The sequence below is a fragment of the Lithobates pipiens genome, unplaced genomic scaffold (assembly GCF_037356315.1).
Source record: "Lithobates pipiens isolate NorthernLeopardFrog02 unplaced genomic scaffold, aLitPip1_a1.2 Scaffold_27, whole genome shotgun sequence".
NCBI lineage: Eukaryota > Metazoa > Chordata > Amphibia > Anura > Ranidae > Lithobates > Lithobates pipiens.
In genome coordinates, this window is record NW_027507788.1 from 73,841,219 (window position 1) to 73,866,253 (window position 25,035).

General features: G+C 46.6%; 1 protein-coding gene across 2 annotated transcripts in view; it reads left to right on the forward strand.

Annotated features, from left to right (window-relative positions):
* The window catches only part of TRPM4 (transient receptor potential cation channel subfamily M member 4), an 864,058-nt gene that overhangs the window by 638,981 nt on the left and 200,042 nt on the right, over positions 1-25,035 (forward strand). For both annotated transcript variants that reach the window (XM_077457078.1, XM_077457079.1), the window contains exons 18-19: positions 4,515-4,647; positions 6,987-7,161. In XM_077457078.1, the coding sequence (XP_077313204.1) occupies positions 4,515-4,647; positions 6,987-7,161 (308 nt within the window). The remainder of the gene's footprint in view (positions 1-4,514; positions 4,648-6,986; positions 7,162-25,035) is intronic.

The following is a 25,035-nucleotide window of genomic DNA, read 5'->3' on the forward strand; positions in this document are numbered from 1 at the left end:
TGGGTGTTGAGACCACTCGTTGTCTTGAAAACGGGATAGATGATCCGCCTGCTGATTCAAATGGCACGGAAGGTAGACTGCCTTCAAATCCACCAGATTCTTCTCCGCCCACAACATAACGGGCTCCACTTCTCATAACAATGTTATGCTGTGGGTTCCCCCCTGCTGTTGTATATACGATACTGCTGCTCTGTTGTCCAGACAGACTAGAACCGGTTTCTGTAGCAGATGTTCTTTCAGATTCACCAGGGCTAAATAGACTGCTCATAGCTCCAAGACATTGGAGACTACCCCCTCCGTTGTGACATCCCATCTCCCTTGCACCACTAGGTGGTCGCAGTGTGCTCCCCACCCCTTTGAGCTTGCGTCGGTGGTAAGAATGGTCCAGGAAGGACACTGCAGGAGGCGAGGCTTTGAAATTAGGTCTTCTTTTAACCACCAGAGGAGACCCCCCCCCCATGGAGGTTGAGATCGTTATCCTTTGATACAATAACTTCCTCTTCCATTGTGTCAAAAAGCCCTATTGAAAAGTCCTCAGATGCCCAGTGTAACATTGATATACAAGCTGACATGGTCCCTATTAGGCTTAAGCAGTTTGACACTGACAGGTGAGAGAGTGTTCTTACATGGCTCATCTTCTGAGCAATCGCTGTCACCTTCTGGGGGGAGGCGTACTGTACCAGCTTTGGTATCGAAAAGGGCACCGAGGTAAACCATTACTTGGGTCAGGGGTTAGTAAACTCTTTTCTGTATTTACCAACCATCCAAACTCTTCCAGGGTGGACAAAAGAATCTCCTTGTGTACTAACAGTCAGTCTGGACTGGACGCTAACAGCAGGATGTCGTCCAAAAAAATAAAAAACTCGAAGTCCCCTTTCCCTAAGAGTTGCCAGAACTGCGATTAACACCTTTGAGAATATCCTTGGTGATGTGCACAGGCTGAAAGGAAGGCACTGAAACTGGAGGTGAGTTGGGCCTACTGCCACTCTTGAAAATCTTTGGAAAGCCGGTAGAACAGGAACATGGAAATAAGCATCTTGTAAGTCCACCAAGATCATCCAGTCTCCCGGTTGGACCGTCTGGATGATCGTCTGTAAGGATTCCATCTTGAAAGAGTCAGATGAATAAACCGATTTAACCTCTTCAGATCCGCTACTGGTCCCAACTCTTTTTGGGGATAAGAAAGAGAAGGGGAGGGACAGGTATTACTGCTTGCTGCAGTAGTAGAAGGTGAAGGTATCTTTGCAGAGCTTCCGCTTTTTGAGGCGAAGCTGGACTCTGTTAGAATAAACGAGTCTTGTGGGGGCAGATCTTGGAACGTCCAAAAATGTCCGAACTGGACAGTAGATGCCACCCACGGGTCTTTGCACTGGTTTGACCAGATCTCTGCAAACTTCTTCAACCTGGCCCCTACTGGTGGGAGTGGCCTTTTGTCAAAAGGATTTTGTCCCCTCCTGGTCATTGGGGAGACTTCTCTGCTTGTTTGCCTTTAGAAACGTGGCTTGAGTGCTTCTCCATTTCTTCTTGGAATCCCTACTTTGTCAGAAGTTGGTCATGTTCTTGTTTCTGGACCATTGAACCTTAGAAGACACAACTCGAGAGCACCTTACTCTTCTATCCTGGGTAAGTAGCCTTTATTTTCCCCCCAGTCACTCTCGAGATCGCCTTCTACAGTCTCTCTCCAAAGAGAGCTTTTCCTTCAAAGGGGATTCTGCACCAATTTTGTTTAGATTCTGCATCGGCTGCCCCCGGTTTTAGCCACAGTGCTCGCTTGGCCATGATTGTGTGTAGCATGGCTCTGGCTGAGTATCTCATTGAATCTATTGCAGTTTCTCCAATGAAATCCGCTGATAATTTGAGCTCCTCTAAAGCTTTAATGATGTCCTCTTTTGGTACATCCTCCCGAATGGCTACCTCAATATTATCTGTCCACGCCTTGACGGCATTAGAGACTGAAGCTGAAGCTACAGCCAGCCTGCAAGCTCCCCGGCTAACTTGTAGACTTTCTTTAGGTCTGCATCTATAGGTCTATCCAGTGGGTCTTTAAAAGATGTTGAATCCTCCATAGGTAGGGTGATATTTTTTGCTAGACGCACCACTGCAGCTTCGACTACCGGAGGTGTGTCCAGGAGGGCTGTGTCCTAATCCGCCAGAGGGTATAATTTCTGCAGTCTATTTAAGGAGAAGCGTTTATCCGTCTTTTTCCATCCCCCCTTAGGTCTTTTAACTCTTCCAGAAAGGGAAAAAAATGTTGTTTCCTTTTTAGAAACGGAAAGAAAGACTTGGCTTTTTTAGGTGGTTCTTCTGACTCCTCCCAACCAATAGCCTGCTTGACAGCCGCGACAAATTAAAGCCAGAGGGCTCTGATTCATCCATGGAATCCTCTGAGTCACCCCTGTCTCCTGTTAGGGGAGGCGGGCTTGGTGTGGTGCCCGCCGAGTCTGTAGTTGACAGGCCAGGGGTAGCTACCTCCGACGTCTGCAACTGGCCACTCGGAGTGTCTTGCAGAGAGGGGGTTGAGTGCATTAACTCGGTTAAAGAGTCTTTGACTACTCTTTTTATTAACTCAGTGACTTGCTCCACCTCGGCTTTCTCGTGGTCCACATACCCCTGAAAACAGTCTTTACAGATCCGTTTATCTGTCATAGAAGTTGCACCACACGCTCTGCATCCCCTATTTTCCCATCTGGGAGGGCTGACCGAACGATGCCTTTTGGAAGACGACTTTCCCTTAGAATGATGGTGGGAACTGGTCGAACGGCTGTGCCCCGAACTTAGGTGTGAGCGTCCACTGTGATGGCCAGAAGTCTGATTAGACATGCTCTGGTGTATAGGGCTGAAACGAGAGTAACAGCGCAAGGCAATCTTTTAGACCGGTTCTCATTTTCTTTTTTTAAAGATCATAATAATGTACGTGCCCTTACCTAAGAAAGCGAGGGTCTTGGTCTAACGGCGGCTGACTCATGATTGTAAGGGCAGGCAAGGGCAAAAAGGCGACTGGATAGGATACTAAAGAAAAGGACAGGGAAACAAATTAAGGCTTTTTTTTTGACTAAATGTGCCTAAGCAAATAAAAATATTCCCTCCCTTTTCTCTAAATAATTTGCTCTATTCCTCTAATATATTTCTTTATTTTTTTTTTAAAACACAAGAAAATAGAAATTTTTAAGCCCCCATAGCACTATTTTACCCCCAGGTTAAATAAACCATCTTTTAGCCCAAACAACCACAGATGCACCATTCTCTATTACTGCTCCTTTTTGTTTTTTTTACTCACAGCCAGAAATTGTAGCCAAGGCGCAGGATCACTCTTCAGACAGGACTTGCCTCCGTCAGAGCCTGCCGCCTAATAAGTTTATTTAAATTAAAATAAGAAAGGGGAAGGAGACTCCTCCTGTCCCCTTCTCCCTAGGTCCACCCCCCACTGAAGAAGGGCAAGAATACAGTGTTTGCCCATATCCAAGATGGCGCTGACAGCGTCATTCAACTGTGCATGCACCGAACGGCCGTGCCAGCCCCCCTCCGCCGATACGAGACAACCGCAGCTATAAGCACAGCACTTACACGGTGTTAGCAAAACAGAAACAAACTTATACACTCAGCAGCAGTGAAACAAAAGAGCAGTATAAGCAAGGAAGAAAGTATGAGAGAAAAAATGCTCCACAGTGAGCCCCTACCTGCCCTCACAGAGATCAGCTTTGCCTGCATGCAAGACAGTTGCCCCAATTTAGGAATTTGCTGCTGCCCCAAAAGACCCTCAGAAGGGGTTCCCCTCTTTTCAACGCTGTTAGCAACCCAAGACAGGGGACTGCATCTGGGAGAGGCCAGAACCCAGACAGAAGCTGCTCAAAGCAGAAGTAAGACCATGTCAGATATGAGGAAAAAAAGGAGAATGCTGGGGGAGTTGGTTGTCATTTTTATAAGGTAGTAGCTATCCTGAGGGGAGGACTCCGGGGTGGAGCTTATCACAGGTATGCTGCCATGTTGGCACCAGGAAAGAGCTGTTTTGTTAATGTTATTAACAAGCACAGTTATGTGTACAGTAATTTTTTATATTAGTGTATTTTTATTTTGTCCATAGTTTCATTTTAGGGGTTTTAATGAATTTCATGGTTTTCTGTATTTTTTTTTTTTTTTTTGTCGAGTCTGTATTTAGTAAGCGAGAGACTTTGGGTAGGGCAGACTTAGTGAAAAGTGATTGAGTTGCATGAGGAATAGAGCACCATGTTTGTAAAGTAGTGTTTTCAGGGTTGGTAAGGTCCCTCTTTTCAGATTTTAAATCAATGGGTTAATAGGGTTGCCTCATTGCCGGGTGATTAAATTGTCCCAGATCTCCATTTATTAGATTTGTAACCTACTGTAAAGTGGCTGGTGAACTCAGACCTGCTTAATATTTCTCCTTTAACGCACAATATATTCCTGATTCATTTAGCTTTATAGCCTAATTCCTGCATACTTTAGGAGAGATTAGTTTGTATAATTAGCTTCCTAATAATCTTTTGTGTCTTTTACAGAATGTTTCCATTTTCATATGAGTCAGGGCGGACCATCCTGTGCTTTGATTTCATGGTCTTCACTCTCCGGCTCATTCATATTTTTGCTGTGAACAAACAACTGGGGCCCAAAATCATCATTGTCCAAAAAATGGTAAGTGTGTTAATTAACATTGTATATGTATTTCAGCTGTAAATGTAGCTGTTGATATTAAGTTTAGCTGTAAGAGCTGGTTCACACAGGGGCAACCCGGGATCTGACTTCAGGTCGCCCCAAGTCGCACTGTTGAGAAAATCAATGGTAGTGAATGGAGCCCTCTTAATGTACACTACAGCAGTCGCTCCGACTTCAAAAAAGGTTCCTGTACGACTTCAATCCGACTTCTGTGCGACTTGTACCCATTGATTTCAATGGAAGTCGCCTCCAAGTCGGATCTCAATCTATATTTAAGCGAAAATGTCACCTCTCTAATATTAAAAACCAGCATGGTTTCCCCCTCCAGGGGTAAACCAGGTCCTTAGGCCTGGTATGGATTTTAAGGGGAACACCCCTATGCCGAAAAAACAGCGTGGGGGTCCCCCCAGAATCCATACCAGACCCTTATCCAAGCACGTAGCCTGGCCGGTCAGGAAAGGGGGTGTGAACGAGCGAGCCCCCCCTCCTGAAATGTACCAGGCCGCGTGCCCTCAACATGAGGGGATGGGTGCTTTGGGGAAGGGGGGCGCCCTGTGCCCTCCGCCCCAAAGCACCTTGTCCCCATGTTGATGAGGACAAGAGCCTCTTCCCAAGAACCCTGGCCATTGGTTGTCAGGGTCTGCGGGTGGGAGGCTTATCAGAATCCGGGAGCCCCTTTAATAAGGGGGCCTCCAGATCCCAGCCCCCCACCCTATGTAAATGAGTATGGGGTACATCGTACCCCTACCCATTCACCTGGGGAAAAAAAGCGTCAATAAAAAAAAACACACTACTGTGCAATTTATTAATCAGCTCTGGGGGTCTTCCAACTTCTTTGCGCTCTTCGGCCTCTTCTCCCAGTGTCCGGCCTCTTCTCCCACTTTCTCCGGCGTCTTCTCCCGCTCTTCGGTTATTCTGCCGGCTCCTCCGCTATCTTCTTCCAGCTCTTTTGCTAGCGGTGCCCCGGGCTTCTGCGTCGTCTTCTTCCCTCTTCTCTTCCTGCGATGTTGACACGATGCTCTCTCCAGCTGTAATGCTGTGTGAGTGGTGTGCAGTCACTCATATAGGCATGGGGCGTGATCACCGGTTGATGTCACACAGGGACCCTGCCCCGTATGACGTCAAGTCTTGGGCATGCTGGGACTGTGACGCGATAAGGGGTGAGGCCGAACAGCACAGAGAAGTTGGAAGAGACCTCCAAAGTCAGAAGAAGACCCCCGGAGCTGATTAGTAAATTACTTTAAAAACCTGTAGTGTGTTTTGTTATTGACGCTTCTTGGGGCATGCTGGGACTGTGACGCCATAAGGGGTGGGGTCACCGTGTGACATCACCCGGTGACCACGCTCCATGCCTGTATAAGTGGCTGCACACCGCTCACACAATATTACAGCAGGAGAGAGTGTTGTGTCAACATCGCAGGAAGAGAAGAGGGAAGAAGATGACGCAGAAGCCCAGGCCACCACTAGCAAAATAGCTGAAGAAGATAGCGGAGGAGCCGGCAGAAGAATTGGAGAGTGGGAGAAGAGGCCGAACAGCACAGAGAAGTTGGAAGAGACCTCCAAAGTCAGAAGAAGACCCCCGGAGCTGATTAGTAAATTACTTTAAAAACCTGTAGTGTTTTGTTATTGACGCTTTTTTTCCCCTAGGTGCATGGGTAGGGGTATGATTTACCCCATACTCATTCATATAGAGTCGGGGGCCAGGATCTGGGGGCCCCCTTATTAAAGGGGCGCCCGGATTCCGATAAGCCCCCTGCCCGCAGACCCTGACAACCAATGGCCAGGGTTGTTGGGAAGAGGCCCTTGTCCTCATCAACATGGGGACCCTCCCCCTTCACCAAAACATCCCCCATGTTGAGGGCATGCGGCCCGGTATGGTTCGGGGGGGGGGGGGGCGCTCGCTGGTCCCCACCCCCTTTCCTGACCAGCCAGGCTGCGTACTCGGATAAGGGTCTGGTATGGATTTTGGGGGGACCCCCATGCCATTTTTTTCGGCGTAGGGGGGGTTTCCTTTAAAATCCATAAGGGCCTGGTATGCCCTTGGAGGGGGAACCCATGCTGGTTTTTTATTTTAAATTTGCCATGGAGTTCCCCCTCGAGAGCTGATTATTCTGTGATTGGCCACGGCCAAATTCCCTTGGCCTGGGGCAACTTAAAGTCGTGTTGTAAGTCGCCCCAAGTCATGTTGAAGTTGCCCCAAGTTGCGCTGTTATTCATACTCAAGTCGTGTTGAAGTTGCCTCCAAAAGTCATGCTGGGAGTCCTGTTGCCCCTGTGTGAACTGGCTCTAATCGTTTTTATGTTTTTGTCTCCCCGCAGATGAAGGATGTATTCTTTTTCCTTTTCTTTTTGGGAGTGTGGCTGATTGCTTACGGAGTTGCCACAGAAGGTCTTCTTCACCCCAATGATATGCGTTTGGCCTGGATTTTCCGTCGTGTCTTCTATCGGCCCTACCTGCAGATCTTTGGTCAAATTGAACTGGACAAGATGGATGGTAAGGTGAAAAACACATGTTACAGCGATTGGTACTCCATAAAATCTTCACATATCTGGCCATTTCATTCTTTAAAACATAAGCACATAATCATGATTTTTCTAACCCTTAGGCCATAATAATAGCATGAGTTAGAGTTGGACTTATGCCGTGTACACACGATCGGACTATCCAGCGAACTTAGTTCGGCGGACAAACCACCGGACTTTGCAGTGGAGGTTCGCCATACTTTCCGAAACGAGCGGACCTGCCCACACACGCCCGGACTTTTCCGGCGGACAATCCGCCGGACTATGGCGGGAGTCCGCCGGACTTTTGAAATGAATGGACTTGCCTACATAAGGAGAAAAGTCAGTTCATTTTGAATGCGGCTCCAGGTAGACTGGACCAGCGAAGGAAGCCAATGTCGCCGCCTCCATCGGCGAGATTGACACCTCACTGGCCCTGTCACCTGGTATGGACTTAAAGGGGAATCCCTGCACCAAAAAAAAGGCATGGGGTCCCCCCCAAAGTCCATATCAGACCCTTATCCGAGTACGTAGCCTGGCCGGTCAGGAAAGGGGGTGGGGATGAGCGAGCGCCTCCCTCCTGAGCCATACCAGGCTGCGGGCCCTCAACATGGAGGGTGATTTGGGGAAGAGGGGACCCTGTGCTCCCCCACCCCAAAGAACCTTGTCCCCATGTTGATGAGGACAAGGGCCTCTTCCCGACAACCCTGGCCGTTGGTTGTCTGGGTCTGCAGGTGGGGGCTTATCGGAATCCGGGAGCCCCCTTTAATAAGGAGGCCCCCAGATACAGGCTCCCCACCCTATGTGAATGAGTATTGGAGTACCATGTACACCTGATGAAAAAAACTGTAAATAAAAAAACACAACACGTTTTAAAATAATTTATTGGACAGCTCCAGTGGTGTTCCGTCTTGGGGGGTCTTCTCGCCGGACTCCTCTGCTATCTTCTGCTCTTTTGCTACCTTTTATACTAGCAGAGAAGACCGGCTTTCTTCTTTGTTACCGCCTTTCGGGGATCTTCTTCCGTCTTCGGGGGTCTTGTCCCCCTATTCGGTTCTTCTTGCTGGGCCTCCGCTATCTTATAGCTATTTTACTAGCGGTGGCCCGGTCTTCTGTCGCCGCTGCCTTCTTTTCTTCTCTCTTGTGATGTTGACACGGCGCTTTCTTTGGCCTCAATGGCAGGGACGCGTTGTGCGGCGACTTATCTAGGGACAAGGGGCGGGGTCACTGGGTGATGTTACATGGTGAGCCCGCCCGCATGATGTCACAGCCCCAGAGGATTTCAAAAGTCCGAAAGGACTAGCACACAGACGGCCGGATTGTTTGCCGGACTGCCGAGTCTGGCGGATCATTTTGAGTCAATACTCTTTTGGAAAGAAAAAGTCCGCCGGAGCCCACACACGGGCGGATAGTCCGAACGTGTGTACGCGACATTATGCCGCGTACACACGACCGGAATTTTCGAGGGACTAGGTCCGACGGTCTTTCCGACGGACTTTCGGCGGAGTTCTGACAGACTTTCCGAATGAACGGACTTGGCCACACACAATCACACCAAAGTCTGACGCATTCGAACGTGATGACGTACGACCGGATTAGAATAAGGAAGTTCATAGCCAGTAGCCAATAGCTGCCCTAGCGTCGGTTTATGTCCGTCGGACTAGCATACACACAAACGGATTTCTCGGTCCGGCAGAGTTCCGGTGGAAAAATTTAAAACACGTTCTATTTCTAAAGTCCATCAGACCTTTGCTGTCAAAAAGTCCGGTCGTGTGTACGTGGCATGAGAGTTACCCAATAGCTAAGCAAATGGTCAAATGTTTAACCATTTAACTCCCAAACAAAATTGACGTCCTTTTTTTCCCACAAATAGAGCTTTCTTTTGGTGCTATTTGATCACCCCTGCGTTTTTTATTTTTTGCGCTATAAACAAAAAAGCGACAATTTTGAAAAAAAACGCATTATTTTTTACATTTTGCTATAATAAATATTCTCCAAAATATATAAGAAAAAAAAATGTTCCTCAGTTTAGGCCGATACGTGTTCTTCTACATATTTTTAGTTAAAAAAAAATCACAATAAGCGATTGTTGATTGGTTTGCGCAAAAGTTATAGCATTTACAAAATAGGGGATTATGGCATTTTCATTAATATATATATATTTTTTAAATGTGCGGTGATCAGTGATTTTTATCGTGACTGCGACGTTATGGCAGACACATCGGCCATTTTTGGGACCATTTTCATATATACAGCAATCGGTGCTATACAAATGCACCGATTCCTGTGTAAATTACACTGGCAGTGAAACCACTAGGTGGCAGTGTGGGGGTTAAGTGTGTCTTGGGACGCGTTTATAACTGTGGGGGGGGGCGTGGCTGTGTGTGACACGTCACTGATCTCTGCTCCGATCACAGGGAGCAGAGATCAGTGACACTGTCACTAGGCAGAATGGGGAGATGCTTGTTTACATTAGCATCTTCCTGTTCTTCCTCCCTGTGAGGCAATCGCGGGTATCCCCGTGGCATTCGAGTCAGCGGGACCTGCGACCCGACTCACAGAGCTTGCCGTGGTGTGCACATTTTCCGCCTCTTAAAGGGTAACGTACAGGTATGTGATTCTGCCTGTACAAGCCCTTCTGCCAACGTATATCATCGTGACGCGGTCGGCAATCGGTTAAGTACTTTTGAGGATAGTAAACTGACTTACTATTTCATGCATAAGTATGCATAAAGAAAAACTAAGTACCTACCTACAGACTGATGCCTAGGGATGAGCCGAAGACCCCCCCGCAGAACATGCGAATGGACCGAAAGTTTGCGCAAACATTCAAACACCGTTAAAGTCTATGGGACTCGAACGTGAGAAATCAAGTGTGAATTTTAAAGGCTAATATACAAGTTATTGTCCTAAAAAGTGTTTTGGAACCCGGGTCCTGCACTGGGGACATGTATCAATGCAAAAGAAAGTTTTAAAAACTGACCTTTTCTCTTATATTCACCGACTGACACAGCCCCTCTCTTTAGACTATTTGGTTGTTACTTCACCTTTAGGAGAGGACTAGGCATGACATGTTAACATGTAATATAAAACCCGGAACTTTCTAGTTCCGGCCAAGGGGCAGTCCCTTAGGTAACAACCCCTTAGCCTGCCTTGCAGCTTCAGTTTTTTTCTGCCTAGTGAAGAAGGACCTAGGAACCCTGCAGGCCCATTGGTCCATGTTTTTTTCTTTGCTTTTTGCGCAAGATTAAAGATCCTGCAATCTGCTATCAACAGCCGGCTGGGTGACAGGCTGGATACTCTTATCCTTGTCTCCCCAGCCTGGCCAGCGAGTGTGGGCAGACCAGAGCTCAGCGCTTGATCGGCCACGACATGCCTCGGCTCCAGAGGCGGTTGGTGAGCACTAATGCTCCGTGGCACACATATAACTGGGCTACTGATGTCTGCATCACAGTGTGCCTGGTCAGCAGCCACCCCATACTGATCAGAGAGTGAGTCTGTGATGGAATGTCTCCCAGCTCTGCAGGGCCGGTAAGTTTGGCTCTCCCTGCCTCGGTGGGGCTGAGCAGCTGGGCATTCCCTGGGAGGTCGATTTGGGGGTCCCTCACCTCCCTCTCTTCCTGTCCCTTTCTTCCCTCCCCCTTTCCTGTGGGGGATGCTGCATGGGCTGCTGAGTGGTGTGTGTGCCATAGACAGGGGCTCTCTGGGGCGGCTCTCACCTGGGGGGGGGGCTGCGCTGTCTGGCTGTGCCCTGGATGTGTGTAGGTCTCTCCTTGGAGGTGTCTGAAGGCTGTGTCTGTTGATCACTGTAGCGCTGTTCACCGCTATGTATCTGCCTGTTATGTTTCACTGTCCCTCATGGTATACAGTGTTCGGCGGCCATATTTGGTGGGGCAAGGAGCAGCCATTTCCCCTGTGATTATGTCCTTTATACTGGACACTCGGCGGCCATTTTCTTGAAGCCTGAACACGCTTTTGATCAGTTTCAGTGCAATTTGCAGCAGCTCTGCACAGTGCAGTGTGATCTCTTTTGCACCTGGGAGCTGACATAGGACAAAGGCACTACTAGCTGGACAGAACGGAACCAGTCAAGGTGGTGAGTCCTGCAGGAAAGAGCCAGCAGCAGTTAGGAGGATGGGACCATCACTGTCCTAAGTCCCCATTAGATGGCAGATAGGGTAGGGTCAGCATGGCTTCAGAAACTGGTGTTTATTCCCCCGAAATCCAGGCAATTGCAACCAGTTCGCCTGCAGATTGTGCAGTGCCTCTGGAAGCTTTGTCGGCATTCCTCAATTAGTTTGTTGCCAAGATGGAGATGGGGGAGAGCTCTGACACAGACTCGGGCCCTGCTGAGGCTGGTGACCCAGCTCTGTCATTTCAGATGAAGATGACCAGGACCGATCGGACAGTGAGGATGAGTCCCCGTCCGGGTCCGTGCGTGACAAAGCGCTAGTTGGAGCACTTATCACAGCTGTGCATGATACCCTGAAGCTTCAGGAGCCAGAAGATCCCTCTGCTGATGTAGCGGTCCCTTTTGGGTCCCGTAAGCCAGCCCGTTCAAATAACGTGTTCCCGTATCTGACTTATTTTGATAAGTTCATTTACAAGGAATGGGGTCGACCGCAATGGACCTTTTCAGTCCCCAAATACATGGCAGTGCCTTACCCCTTTGAGGAGAGCCTTCTCAAAAAGTAGTCGGCTCCTCTGGTCGAGGACCCCCCAGTATCCAGGTTAAACAAAGTAACCACGATCCCGGTAGAGGAGACTCCTGCCTTTAAGGACCCCTAGGCAGTGGCTCGTTCCTTGTTTACGGTTGTGGGGTCAACAATGCGACCAGTACTGGCATCCACACTTGTGTCTCAGACACTAACAGAGTGGGCAAAACTTTTGCACCACAAATTGGGAGAGCAACAGGCTTCTCCTGTCTGTGTGGAACTAGCAGACCAACTAGTGCAAGGCCTGAAGTACATTTGTGACGCGGCCCTGGATACCCTTCCTCTGTTATCCAGGGCTTCAGTGTCAGAAGTGGTGCTGAGGTGGCCGATTTGGCTAAAATGCTGGTCTGCTGACCAGGCATCCAAAAAAGCCCTGACGGCTCTTCCCTTCCTTGGCGACCAGCTTTTTGGAGCCTCATTGGATGACATTAGTAAAAATGCCACAGGTGGTAAGAGTACAATACTTCCACAGGCCAGGAAGGCTAAGGAGCAACGCCATAGGCAAGGGCCCCCATTCTCCGCTCACAAACAGCTTTTTCGTCCACCCAGGGCTTTGACCAAGCGTCCCCAGCCCGACAGAACGACCTCTGAAGGACCAAAACGTCCCTGGAACTGCAAGCCTAACAAGCCTGCGAGCAAAAGTGCTACCGCATGAAGGTTTGTCCCCACCCGCAACACGGGTGGGGGAGGGTCGCCTTCGGGAGTTTGCAGCCCTGTGGGCCTCTCGGCTGTCCGACCAATGGGTCTGCAATCTGATTTCCTCAGGCTACAAGATAGAGTTCCTCTCTTGGCTGCAAAACAGATTCTTCCCCTCCAGCATACCCGTACTCCCGGCTCTATTGGGGGTGGTAAGAGACCTGCTGAGTCGTGGGGTGTACCTGTTCCCTGTTTCCAGGGGTTCTACTCAAACCTGTTTGTAGTCCCCAAAAAGGAAGGGGTACGTCCAATCTTGGACCTAAAAGCCCTCAATTACTTTGTGAAAGTACAGAGGTTGAGAATGGAATCAGTTCGCTCAGTAGTCTCTGCACTCCATCAAGGGGTCTCCCTGGCATCCTTGGACATCCAGGATGTGTACCTGCACATACCCATATGCCTTCGGCATCAGAAGTTTCTGCAATTTGCAGTCAGGGAAGCCCACTACCAGTTTGTGGCTCTCCCTTTTGGTTTGGAATCAGCCCCCCGAGTCTTTACCAAGATATTGGCTCCTGTTTTGGTGTTGCTGTGGCAACGTGGGATCGCGATCGTGGGATACCTAGACAATCTCCTCCTTAGAGCATCTTCCTCCTCAGAGTTAGAGGAGGATGTGTCGATGTGTCGATCACCATGCAGACCCTGCAGGAATTTGGGTGGTGAGCGTTTGGAGTACCTAGGCTTATTGCTGGACCCCATGGAAGCGAGAGTGTTTCTCCCTTCTGACAAGCTGCAGACTCTCAGAGCCACGGTAAAACTGCTGATGAACCGCAGGTGGACGTCACTATGTTTCTGCATGCGAGTCCTGGGACTCATGGTGGCCTCCTTTGAGGCTGTACTGTATGCCCAGTTTCACTGCAGAAGGATATTTTGACAAAATGAGACAAATCTCCGTTGTCCCTGGATTGGCATATTCAGGTGAGCTAGAATTTTGCGTGTTCGCGATTCGCCAAACCGGCGGATTTCTGGCGCTGTTCGCGTGGTGGACATATGTGTTTACATTGTGAAAGAACTTTGACCCATGATGACACATCCATCATGGGGTACAGGACAACCAATTCAAACATTTCAGCACATGGACAATTGGACATTCCCCCTACCTTATAAATAGACCTGATCTTGCGGCCATTTTACATTCTGTCTTATGTCAGTGTAGGGAGAGTGTGGAGCAGGGACAGACTGTAGTGACACAAATCACTAGTTATTAGGTCCACAAAAGTCCTTTTAAGGACTGGTATAGGTGTACAGTATATAGGGTTCTGGTGCACTGCTGCTGACTGCTGTGCTGCTGATTGCTGAGTGCACTGCTGACCGATTCTGCAGCTGTCTTTTGTCAGTGTAGGGACATGACGCTGTGTGGAGCAAGGACAGTTAGTTTAATCACTAGCTATTACTATTAGGTCCACAAAGGTCCTTTTAAGGACTGCTATAGGTGTACAGTATATAGGGTTGTACACGTATAATATAATTTCTTTCAAATATAGAAAGACTATTATACTTGACTGCTGACCGATTCTGCAGCTGTCTTTTATCAGTGTAGGGACTAAGGGACAGTCTGCTCTCTATCTCGGTGCTGGTGTCAGTGCTTTCTATCTCGGTGCTGGTGTCAGTGCTTTCTGTCTCGGTGCTGGTGTCAGTGCTTTCTGTCTCGGTGCTGGTGTCAGTGCTTTCTGTCTCGGTGCTGGTGTCAGTGCTTTCTGTCTCGGTGCTGGTGTCAGTGCTTTCTGTCTCTGTGCTGGTGTCAGTGCTTTCTGTCTCGGTGCTGGTGTCAGTGCTCCCTATCATGGTGCTGGTGTCAGTGCTCTCTATCATGGTGCTGGTGTCAGTGCTCTCTATCATGGTGCTGGTGTCAGTGCTCTCTATCATGGTGCTGGTGTCAGTGCTTAGTCTCTATCGCGGTGCTGGTGTCAGTGCTCAGTCTCTATCGCGGTGCTGGTTTCAGACAGTGAGGGAGATAGCAGCGGAAAAGCCAATCAGCAGGCAGTGTCAGCACCATGGCTGAGGATCAGCACTGGACTGGCACCTCTGGACCACCGCAGTGGAGCCCTGCATAGGTGGGGGTAAGGGCCGGGCAGAGGGAGGGGCTCAAGCACAGGTTGACACACTGGGACACTGGCACAGGACTGCACTGCCCTGACTGTGGCACCGATCATCTCCTGCACCCCCTTCATAGCCTGCCCTGACCTTGCCTCTCCTCCATGGCCTTCATGCGCTCCTGAATTGTCAAAATTTCACAGATAAAAAAAGAATGCTTGTCATTGTCGATCCCAGATTCACTTAAGACTTTTGTTATGTCAGTGTCCATGTGGTGGGACTATGTGTGCACAGCTAGTAAGTATTTTGTGACTGAAAATATGACCTGGAGGTTTTTAAGATTCGCCTGCCATTAAAGTCAATGGGGTCCGCCACAAACTTTGCGTTTTGCAAACTTTTGGCCACGTTCGCGGTTCGCGAAATGTCCCGTCGGAAGTTCGTCCATCACTAGTCCGGGAAGTCGTTCCTACCTCTTAAATGGACAGTGATCACAATGGACACCAGCCTATCCGCCTGAGGAGGAGTAATAGGAGTTCAGTCAACCCAGGGCCTCTGGTCGGTGGAGGAATACAAATTGCCGATCAATTTGCTCGAACTAAGAGCGATAAGGCTATGCCTCTCCACATGGTCGATAAGACTTCGAGAGCGTCCGATCAGGATCCAGTCAGACAACGCCATGGCGGTGGCATACGTCATTCACCAAGGAGGAACAAGAAGCTCAGCCGCTGCACGGGAGGTCGCTCACATTCTTCAGTGGGCAGAGTGACATGTACCCGCCCTGTTAGTCATTTACATCCTGAGAGTGGAGAACTGGTAGGCAGACTATCTAAGTCGCCAGATGCTGGACCCAGGAGAATGGGCGTTGCATCCAGAGGTGTTCAGGCTACTGTGCTTGCGAAGAGGCACACCAGACAAGGATATTTTGGCCTCCCGTCTCAATCAGAAGGTCCCAAGATTCATGTCCAGGACAAGAGATCCTGCGTCAGACGCGCTGATGGCTCCGTGGGATCAGTACCAGCTGATCTATGCCTTTCCTCCGCTGAAACTGTTACCACGTCTGCTCTGCAGAGTGGAGCCAGAGAGGATTCCAGTAATACTGATTGCCCCAGCTTCCCTGGTACACAGACGTAGTGCACCTGGTGGCAGACGCCCCTTGGCGACTGCCGTTATGAGAAGACCTTCTGTCTCAAGGTCCGATTCTCCATCCTGCTTTACCATTGCTGGTTTTAACGGCTTGCCTATTGAGAGCCAGGTGTTGAGGAACCGGGGTCTTTCTGGCTCAGTGATCCCAACTATGCTGAGAGCACGGAAATCTTCTTCTCAGAAGATATATCATCGTACTTGGAAGGCCTACATCTCCATGTGGGAGAAGAAAGGATGGCGGGGGCGCTCCTTTTCTATATCCAGAAACCTGCTGTTTCTACAGCAAGGAGTAGACCAGAAAATTGGCTTTAAGCACCATTAAAGGACAAATATCAGCTTTGGCTGTCTTTTTTCAGCGACCCCTGGCGTCTCACTCTCTAGTGAGCACACTTGTTCAAGGGGTCCGACATGTAGTTCTTCCGGTGCGTCCACGGTTACCCCCATGGGATCTGATCCTGGTGTTATCGGAGCTTCAAAAACCGCCATTTGAAAATATCAGAGAGATTCCCCTGTTGACTCTTTCCCAGGAAGTGGTCTTTCTAGTGGCCATTACATCGGCCAGGAGGGTTTCGGAACTGGCGGCCTTGTCTTGCAAGTCGCCCTATCTGGTTATCCACAAGGATAAGGTGGTGTTGCGTCTGCAACCTTCTTTTCTGCCAAAGGTGGTTTCGGCGTTACACATCAATGAAGGCATTGTGTTACCATCTCTGTGTCTGAAGCCAACACATCCTAAGGAGGTGGCCCTTCATTCCCTGGACGTGGTTCAGGCTCTGAGGGTGTATTAGTCTGCCATGGCTCCCTTTCAGAAGTCAGACTCCTTGTTTGTTTTGGTGGCTGGTCCGAAAAAAGGCATGGCGGTCTCGTCGGCCACCATTTCCAGGTGGATCAGACAGATTGTAGTACAGGCCTACGCCTTGAAGGGGCAGGTGCCCCCCTTTCCGGTCACGGCCCACTCCACAAGGGCAATCGGAACGTCTTGGGCCTTTCCGACATCAAGCGTCTGTCGCTCAAGCGTGTAAAGCGCCGACTTGGTCGTCTGTTCACACTTTTACAAAATTCTACAAGGTAGATGTCAGTGCATCGGCTGATGCCTGTTTTGGCCGCAGAGTTTTGCAGGCGGCTGTATAAAAACACAGTACATTTAAGTAAATGCACTGTTGCATTTGTTACCGCAGTTCCGGTGGTTTGAGGGTAGTGTCTCTCTGTTGAGGAGCACCCTGTTTTTTTTGCGGGTAAAAAAAGTTTAGTTATTCCCACACACTGTCGTTTTTGTGGGTAAAGTTTATACTAGTTCCCACATGCCATGGTGGATGAAGTTTTATGCTGTTTCCCCCCCCCCCCCTCCCTCGTTTTGGCACTGCTTGGGGACATCCCAAGGGTCTAACGAGAGGAGCGGTGTCAGTGAATATAAGAGAAAATAGTATTTATTGTACTCACCGTAAAATTATTTTCTCTGTAATTCACCAACTGACACAGCACCTGCCCCTCCTATTTTTCTTTACGTTATACTGCTTGTTGACGTACTGAAGCTGCAAGGCAGGCTGAGGGGTTGTTACCTAAGGGACCGCCCCTTGGGCGGAACTAGAAAGTTCTGGGTTTTATATTACATCTTAATATGTCATGCCTAGTCCTCTCCTAAAGGTGGCGTAACAACCCAATGGCCTAAAGAGAGGAGCTGTGTCAGTAGGTGAATTACAGAGAAAAGTATTTTACGGTGAGTACAAAAAAATCCTATTTTTTCGGGAACAGTGATTTTAATGTTGTTTAAAGTGAAAAAATAAAAGTGAAATATTCCTTTAAATATCATACCTCGGGGGTGTCTATAGTATGCCTGTAAAGTGGTGCGTGTTTCCCGTTTTTAGAATAGTCCCTGCACAAAATGAAATTTCTAAAGGAATAAAAGTCATTTAAAACTGCTTGGGGCTGTAATGTAATATCGGATCCCGGCAATATGGATGAAAATTGAGAAAAAACGCATGGGTAACCCCCCAGCCCATTACCAGGCCCTTTGGGTCTTGTATGGATATTAAGGGGAACCCTGCACCAAAAAAAAAAAAAAAAAGGCGTGGGGGCCCCCAGGCCCTATATACTCTGAACAGCAGTATACAGGTGTCCCGAACAAGACAGGGACTGTAGGTTTGTTAAGTTGAATCTGTTTGTAATTTGGAACAGGTAAATTTTTTAAGTGTAGCTCCAGCTAAAAAATTAATTTTTAAGCTTTTTGGATGACATAGGGAAGGGTTATCATCACCCCTGTAAAATGTGTTTTGCTGTCTGTGCCCCTATTCAGAAGATTTCACTTCGCTTTCTGTCCCAATGACAATTGGATTTTGAAAATTTGGGGTTTTTAGGGAAATAAGGATTGGTGATAATAAAGCATCAATGGAGACACCTTTTTCCCATAATTAACTCTTACAGGAGAGAATTTCCCTTCTAATGCCCCGTACACACGAGAGGGATTAAGTCTGACAGACCTCCAAAGGAGTTCCGCCGGAGTTCCGCCGGAGTTCCGACGGAGTTCTGGCGGATGTTTTCGACCGAACGGACTTGACCACACACCATCACACCAAACTCCGACGGAGTCGAACGTGATGACGTACGACTGGATTCGACGTAGGAAGTTCCTAGACAGTAGCCAATAGCTGCCCTAGCGTCGGTTTTAGTCTGTCGGAGTAGCACACACACGAGCGGATTTTTCAAAGGGGACCGGGTCCGGCGGAGTTCCGTCGGGAAAATTTAAAGCATGCTTCATTTCTAAAGTCCGTCAGACTTTAGCTTCGCTAAAGTCCGTTGCAGCCCACACACGATCGGATAGTCCGCCGGACTCAGTCCGTCGGAGTTTGGATGTCGAAAAGTCCGCTCGTGTGTACGGGGCATTAGGGGTAGATTTCCTCTCACTTCCTGTTGTCTCCCACCGTTTGTAAGTAGGAGTTGTTTGTAAGTCGTATGTTTGAAAGTAGGGGACCACCTGAATATACTATACGGCAGTGGTGGCCCGTCACATAGGTGACGCACAGACGCCGCACCACCTCCTGACTGTCACAAAAATAAAATAAAAAAAGTAATTTTTTTTAACACTGGCCCTTTAAAAAAATAAAAAAAATAAAAAAAGGTCCATAAGTGCACTGTGTTCGGACGCAGATGCAGCACTTAATTTGCGGGCTTTTAACCAGACTTGGTGTGATCCATCGCTTCGAGTAGCTTCCGCATATTATATGCATTATTATGGCCGGTGCTTTGAGTGACATTCGAGTTATGATGTCACTTCCGCTTTTATCTCCCAGTGCGCCCGAGCAGAGGAAGCATGGGCAGCGGACTCCTCTACTGCTGTGTGACTACCCAGTCACACCAAGATAAGACAACGCTGCCTTGGAGCCATAGAGGGAGTGAGAGAGCCGGAGTATGTCTGCAGAGCGCCCGTGAATGGAGCCATCTAAGCCGTGTATGAGGAGAAGGATGGAGCTGGGCTCACTGCTGTGCACGTGGAGAAGGATGGAACTGGGCTCACTGCTATCTATCTATCTATCTGTCTTTCTATTAATCTATCTCAGTATCTGTCTATCTATCTGTTTTTCTATCTGTCTGTCTGTCTGTCTATCTATCTGTCTCTCCCAGTATCTATCTATCTATCTATCTATCTATCTATCTATCTATCTATCTGTATGTCTGTCTATCTAGCAATTTATCTAAACGTAAGGAGGAAAAAAGTGCATAAATATAAATAAATGAATGAAAAACGAGCTAGCTGCACACCCCTAAGTATTCTAGAGAGAATAAAAAAAGAAGAGTTCCCCTTGGGGTTTTCAGGCAGCAACAAGAAGCAGAGATAAATCCGTAAAAAGTTATATTTATTTTATTGATTCAACGGCTTATTTGCCATCATAGATTAAAAATACAGGCTCTGGTATATAATATTATAGCATATCAGTGAATAAACAGTATATGCAACATTTAATACAAAATAGGTTACAGGAACAATTTACAAGTACAGCACTTTTTCAAAAGTTGCAAAATAGCACCCGGGCTGCCCCAATGCATTTCGACCTTCAGGGAGTCAGGGTCTTCTTTAGGGGTAAAAAGCAACAAAGCCCTGGCGAAAGGAGTAGTTATATTGTATATTCTGCAGGTAATCAAATAAAAAAGACTTTCAATATAATAGGTTTTAACCGAAAAATTTATGTAATATCAAAACTTATTTTGATAATTGAAGTAACTGATAAATACAATCTATTATTATTATTATCAGTTATGTATTACTTTGTCTAGTCCCTATAGCTAGCTAGTCTATACGCCAAGCACATGCTATCGTTAATATCACAATACTACCACCATTGGCTATGAAATCAATACACGGTCTAAGATCAATTAAATCTCATTTATTTCCCAAGGAAATAAGAAAGCGTGCATAAAGTTTCAATAGAAGTTACAATAATACATAGCATACAATCAGAATACAATATAAGCCTTATACTTATCCGACCCTCGTGACTGGACCTCCTGATGGAATCGGAGACCGAACTCATTGTTGCACCCCTTTTTGATAAACATACCTCAGCCATACCACAACCCATAGCCCATCCTACTTTGCCTGTGGACCAATGAGCGTCTCTGGGGCGTCTCTTCCCCCAGGCTAACCACCTCGGACAGTCCTGCCATACTTGGCCTCTGGGGGGCAGTGTCTGCCCATGAATTGCAACTGCTCCGACTGGGTTCCCATCTTGTGGTTCGATCTCGGACGCCCCTCCCGCTCATTAATCGTCTTCTTTGTCCCTACAGACAGCCCAGCGCCATACTGTCTTTGAAGCTTTGTGCACACCAGGTGGGCTGAAGATAACTCCTTTGCTATGCAGATTCTGCCACATTCCTCTATACATTCTAAACATGTGGGACTGCAAGTATCACTATGGCTGAGTTCGGTTGTATCAACAGATGTGTAGAACTTTAGATATATAACATTACTTCTTGTTCACTTCCAACAATAATATTTACCAGTTCCACCGAACCAATGCTTTTCAACCAGAGACTTCTAATAAAATCTGAAAAACGGAACAGTGCCTTCCCTCAAAGGGTCATCCTGGATCCGCTGCCCCACTATTTTGACCCACCTCAGCCACCCACCAAGATGGACACGGGGGGGGGGGGCGCAAAAGAAGGGGAGAACAAAGGCAGAACACGACTTCACGGGGGCATCAAATGCTAGCTTACAAGAATTGACAGTGTCTGGAGTTTCCCCAGGGTGATCAGAAGAACAGAGGAGGAGATTCTTGGCACACCCAAGGTGGCCACATCTAAAAATAATGAAATACAATATGATATGATATGGAGCAAATACATCACAAAAAATTTATATTATAACTAGTTATTTGACTGGAGTATTGAGTATATTGTGTTAATCTACAAAAGCATAGATAAGTGGGAATAGTGAAATGAGAGGGAATGCCACTTTGTTTCCCAAGTAATGTTTAAACAAATAATAAACTGGTGTGATATTCCATATTGTGACAATCAGTATTATGCTAAATAATGTGAATGTAAAAAACCCATAAATGTGTGTATTGAATCAATAACCCCATAAACATGTGGTGATGCCTAAAAAAGTGATAGTATGAATAGTGATAAAAAATATATTAAGAGCATCAGTGAATAATAATGTATTACCTGCGTATTGTATCTGCCGCACTTATATTGTAGTCTGCAGATAAGTAAAATAGCCCCTTAAAACGAATAGCGAAAAGCCCCCAGTGCCTCAACGGCCCTAAAGCTAAATCAAAAGTGATAAAGTTACCAAACTTCATATTGTATATAAATAATAAAGATGCAGCGAAAAGAGATATCTCTCTTCAGCATACTCCATACCTGTTTCAATGATCTGTTTGAGTGGTGTTCCAGGACTCAAATGAAAAGGTCCTGGCTAATACACCTCATTTATAGCACTTACTTGTTAGATTAGATACAGGTGGGATTCTCCTCCTATTTATGGGTGTGTCAGCTCTCCACCCATCTGCTGCTCTCAACCATCAGAGCCATATTTATGGCTCCTGTCAATTTCTCGGCGTTCCGGAAGGCACATAATGCCCCAGAATTCCCGTCGCCTCCGATGCAACCCGCGTGACGTCGCCATGATATGCGCGCCTGCGCAGTGCAAAACCCCCCATAGGACTCGGGGAGAGCCCGCGCAGGCGCACTGCTCAGACCGCGACGTCCGGCGGCGATCACGGAATGCCGCCGGCACAGGATTTACCACCCCCAGCCCAACCTAGCCTAGAGAGATCGGGGACGGGAAGCAATAAAAAAAGTGCTCCAACGTCCCCTCACCGTGCCAGGAAGCCAGCAAAACCCCCGACATGGTCCAACCCCAATCAGAACAACAGATCCATAACGCCCAAGGGGAATTACATAAAGTGACAGTACATCAATAATACAATATAGCTATCGCTAGTGATACATAGTATTGTCGGAATAATAAATACCACCATTATTGTTTCACTGCTTGGTATGGATTAATAATAATTTGGTTATGATCCTGGGAGAGAGGGGAACGAAGGGTAGGGAGAGGGCCGGGACAAAGGATGAGAGGAGGCAAGGGAGGGGAGAAATGGAAAGCAGAGAGACAGTGACTGAACCCACACTGTAACAATAGTGGGATTTATTTTATATTTCTTTGCCCTCACTGGCTATCAATTGATTTACTACATTAACTCGTTTTGCCTGAAGTATAACCTTTTAGAAAAGGTGCAAACGAGATTGCCTCATTGAGGCCCGGATATTGTGTGGCCTGAAGTGAATGTATCCACTTTTGTTCAATTTGTAGCAATGTCTTGTTCCAATCACCGCCTCGTTTGGGAATGTGTACCCTATCTAAGGCGGCGAAGAGAATTTTTGGCATAATATAATCGTGATATGTGACCGCATGTCTGCCAAGGGGAAGGTAGATGTTGCCAATTTGCATACTATATGCGTGTTTCGAAATTCTACACCAGAATTTTTGTTTGGTCTTTCGTACATAGTAGGCCCCACACTCACAAGTCATCAAATATACGACTCCACAGGTCTGACAGTTGACAAAATGTTTAGGTCGATAAATTCGACCATTAGGTAACTTAAATATTCTATCTTTTCTTATTAGTGGACAGTGTGCACAACTGCCACACGGAAAGGTGCCCAACGTTGTGCAATGTTTTTTATTAGTCGAATCTGTAAACTCACTCCTTACCAGCCTGTCCTTTAGGGACGTGGCTCGTTTAAACGTGATTAAGGGAAAAAGAGACACAAAATGCCTCACTGTCTCATCATCTCTTAGAATAGACCAATGTCTCTTAATTATGGTATTGATCTCTTTATGCTGTACAGAAAAACGTGTTATAATGCGTGTCTTCTCATCTTTTTGATTTTTACCACTTTTGGAAGATTTTAATAGTAAGGAATCTCTGGTCTGCCCAATAGTTGAATTATACGCCCAACGAAGGCATTTGCGACTATAGCCGTGAGCGAGTAGACGACTTTGAAGATTGTCAGCCTCACTTTTAAACGATACCTCACTGGAACAATTCCTTCTCAAGTGAAGGTATTGTCCATACGGTATAGAGTTTATTAGGGGGCGAGGGTGGAAGCTATCTGCGTGTAATATAGTATTGCCAGCAGTGGTTTTTCTGTACAAAGTAGTAGAAAGATGTCCCGACGAGTCCAATTCAATCTTGACATCCAAGAATGTCACAGATTTGACATCATAGTTTAAAGTAAATTTTAAATTAAATTTATTGATATTGAGTAAATCAAAAAACTCAAAAAGAGTTTCCCTTGAGCCGCTCCAAACGATAAAGATGTCATCGATGTACCTGAGCCAGATAAACACCTGGCCCAGGTACCCGACGAGGCCCTCATCGCTGGAGAGAGATCTTTCCCACTCCCCCAGGTACAGATTGGCGTAGAATGGGGCACAACATGTCCCCATCGCTATGCCCTGCACCTGGAGGAAGTGGGAACCATCAAAGGAAAAATAGTTGTTATTTAAAATGTAGTCTAGGCCCTTCAAAATAAATGTATTGAATGACCCATCCTGATAAGGATTGCGACTCAAAACATCATGAATGGAAGAAAGGCCCATATTGTGCAGGATGGAACAGTAAAACGATTCCACATCAATGGTAACAAGAAGTACCTGAGCCAGTAGTTTGAGTGTTTTAATTATTTGCAGAAAGTGAATAGTGTCCTTAACAAAGGATGGTAAGGCTCTTGCATACGGTTGCAGATATGCATCTATAACTCTGCTCAGATTTTCGGAAATACTTCCGTTGCCAGACACTATAGGGCGTCCCGTAAGATCACCCAAACCCTTGTGTACTTTGGGAATACTATAGAAAACTGGCATTTTGGGATATTTTGTTCGAATATATTCGTGTAGCTGTTTATCAATAACAGCTTCTTTGTATGTTGTATCTATTAAGTCATAGAATACGCAATATGATTTTTCTATGTATCTTATTTGTGTAATTTTATACCATTCTTTGTTGTCAAGAATTCGTCGGCACATAGAGCGATATGCGGCGCTGTCTATCAGCACCACATTGCTGCCCTTGTCCGATGGTTTAATTGTAACAGTCTTTTTAGATGATAATGTACGTAATGCCTTATTTTCATTGTCAGATACATTTTTTACTGTACCTCGACTACGCAGGATTTTCACAATGTCTCTTAACACTTGTTTAACAAAAATATGTACACTAGAGTTAGTATTTAAAGGAGGAAACTTAGATGAAGGTTTTTTGAACCTTAATCTAGGATTCAGACTAGATTGCTTTGTCTCAGCTAGTAAGGCTTCTAAATCCACTTGATCAATAAGATCTACTGTATTGTTCTCATTATATAGTAATGTCAAATCGCGAAGAATCTTCTTTTTTTTTTCTCTTTTTTTATTCTCTCTAACAATTTATCTATAGCTGTCTATCTATCTATCTATCTATCTATCTATCTGTTTTTCTATCTGTCTATGTATCTGTCTATGTATCTGTCTGTCTGTCTATCAATCTCCTTTTCTTTCTGTCTTTCTATGTATCTATCTGTATGTCTGTCTGTCTATCTATCTATCTATCTATCTATCTATCTATCTATCTATCTATCTATCTATCTATCTATCTATCTATCTATCTATCTATCTATCTATCTATCCATCTATGAATCTGTCTGTCTATTTATCTATCTAGTTATCTATTTATCTATACATCGGTCTGTCTGTCTTTCTAGCTATCTGTTCTGTCTTTTTATCTATCTATCTGGGTTTATCTATC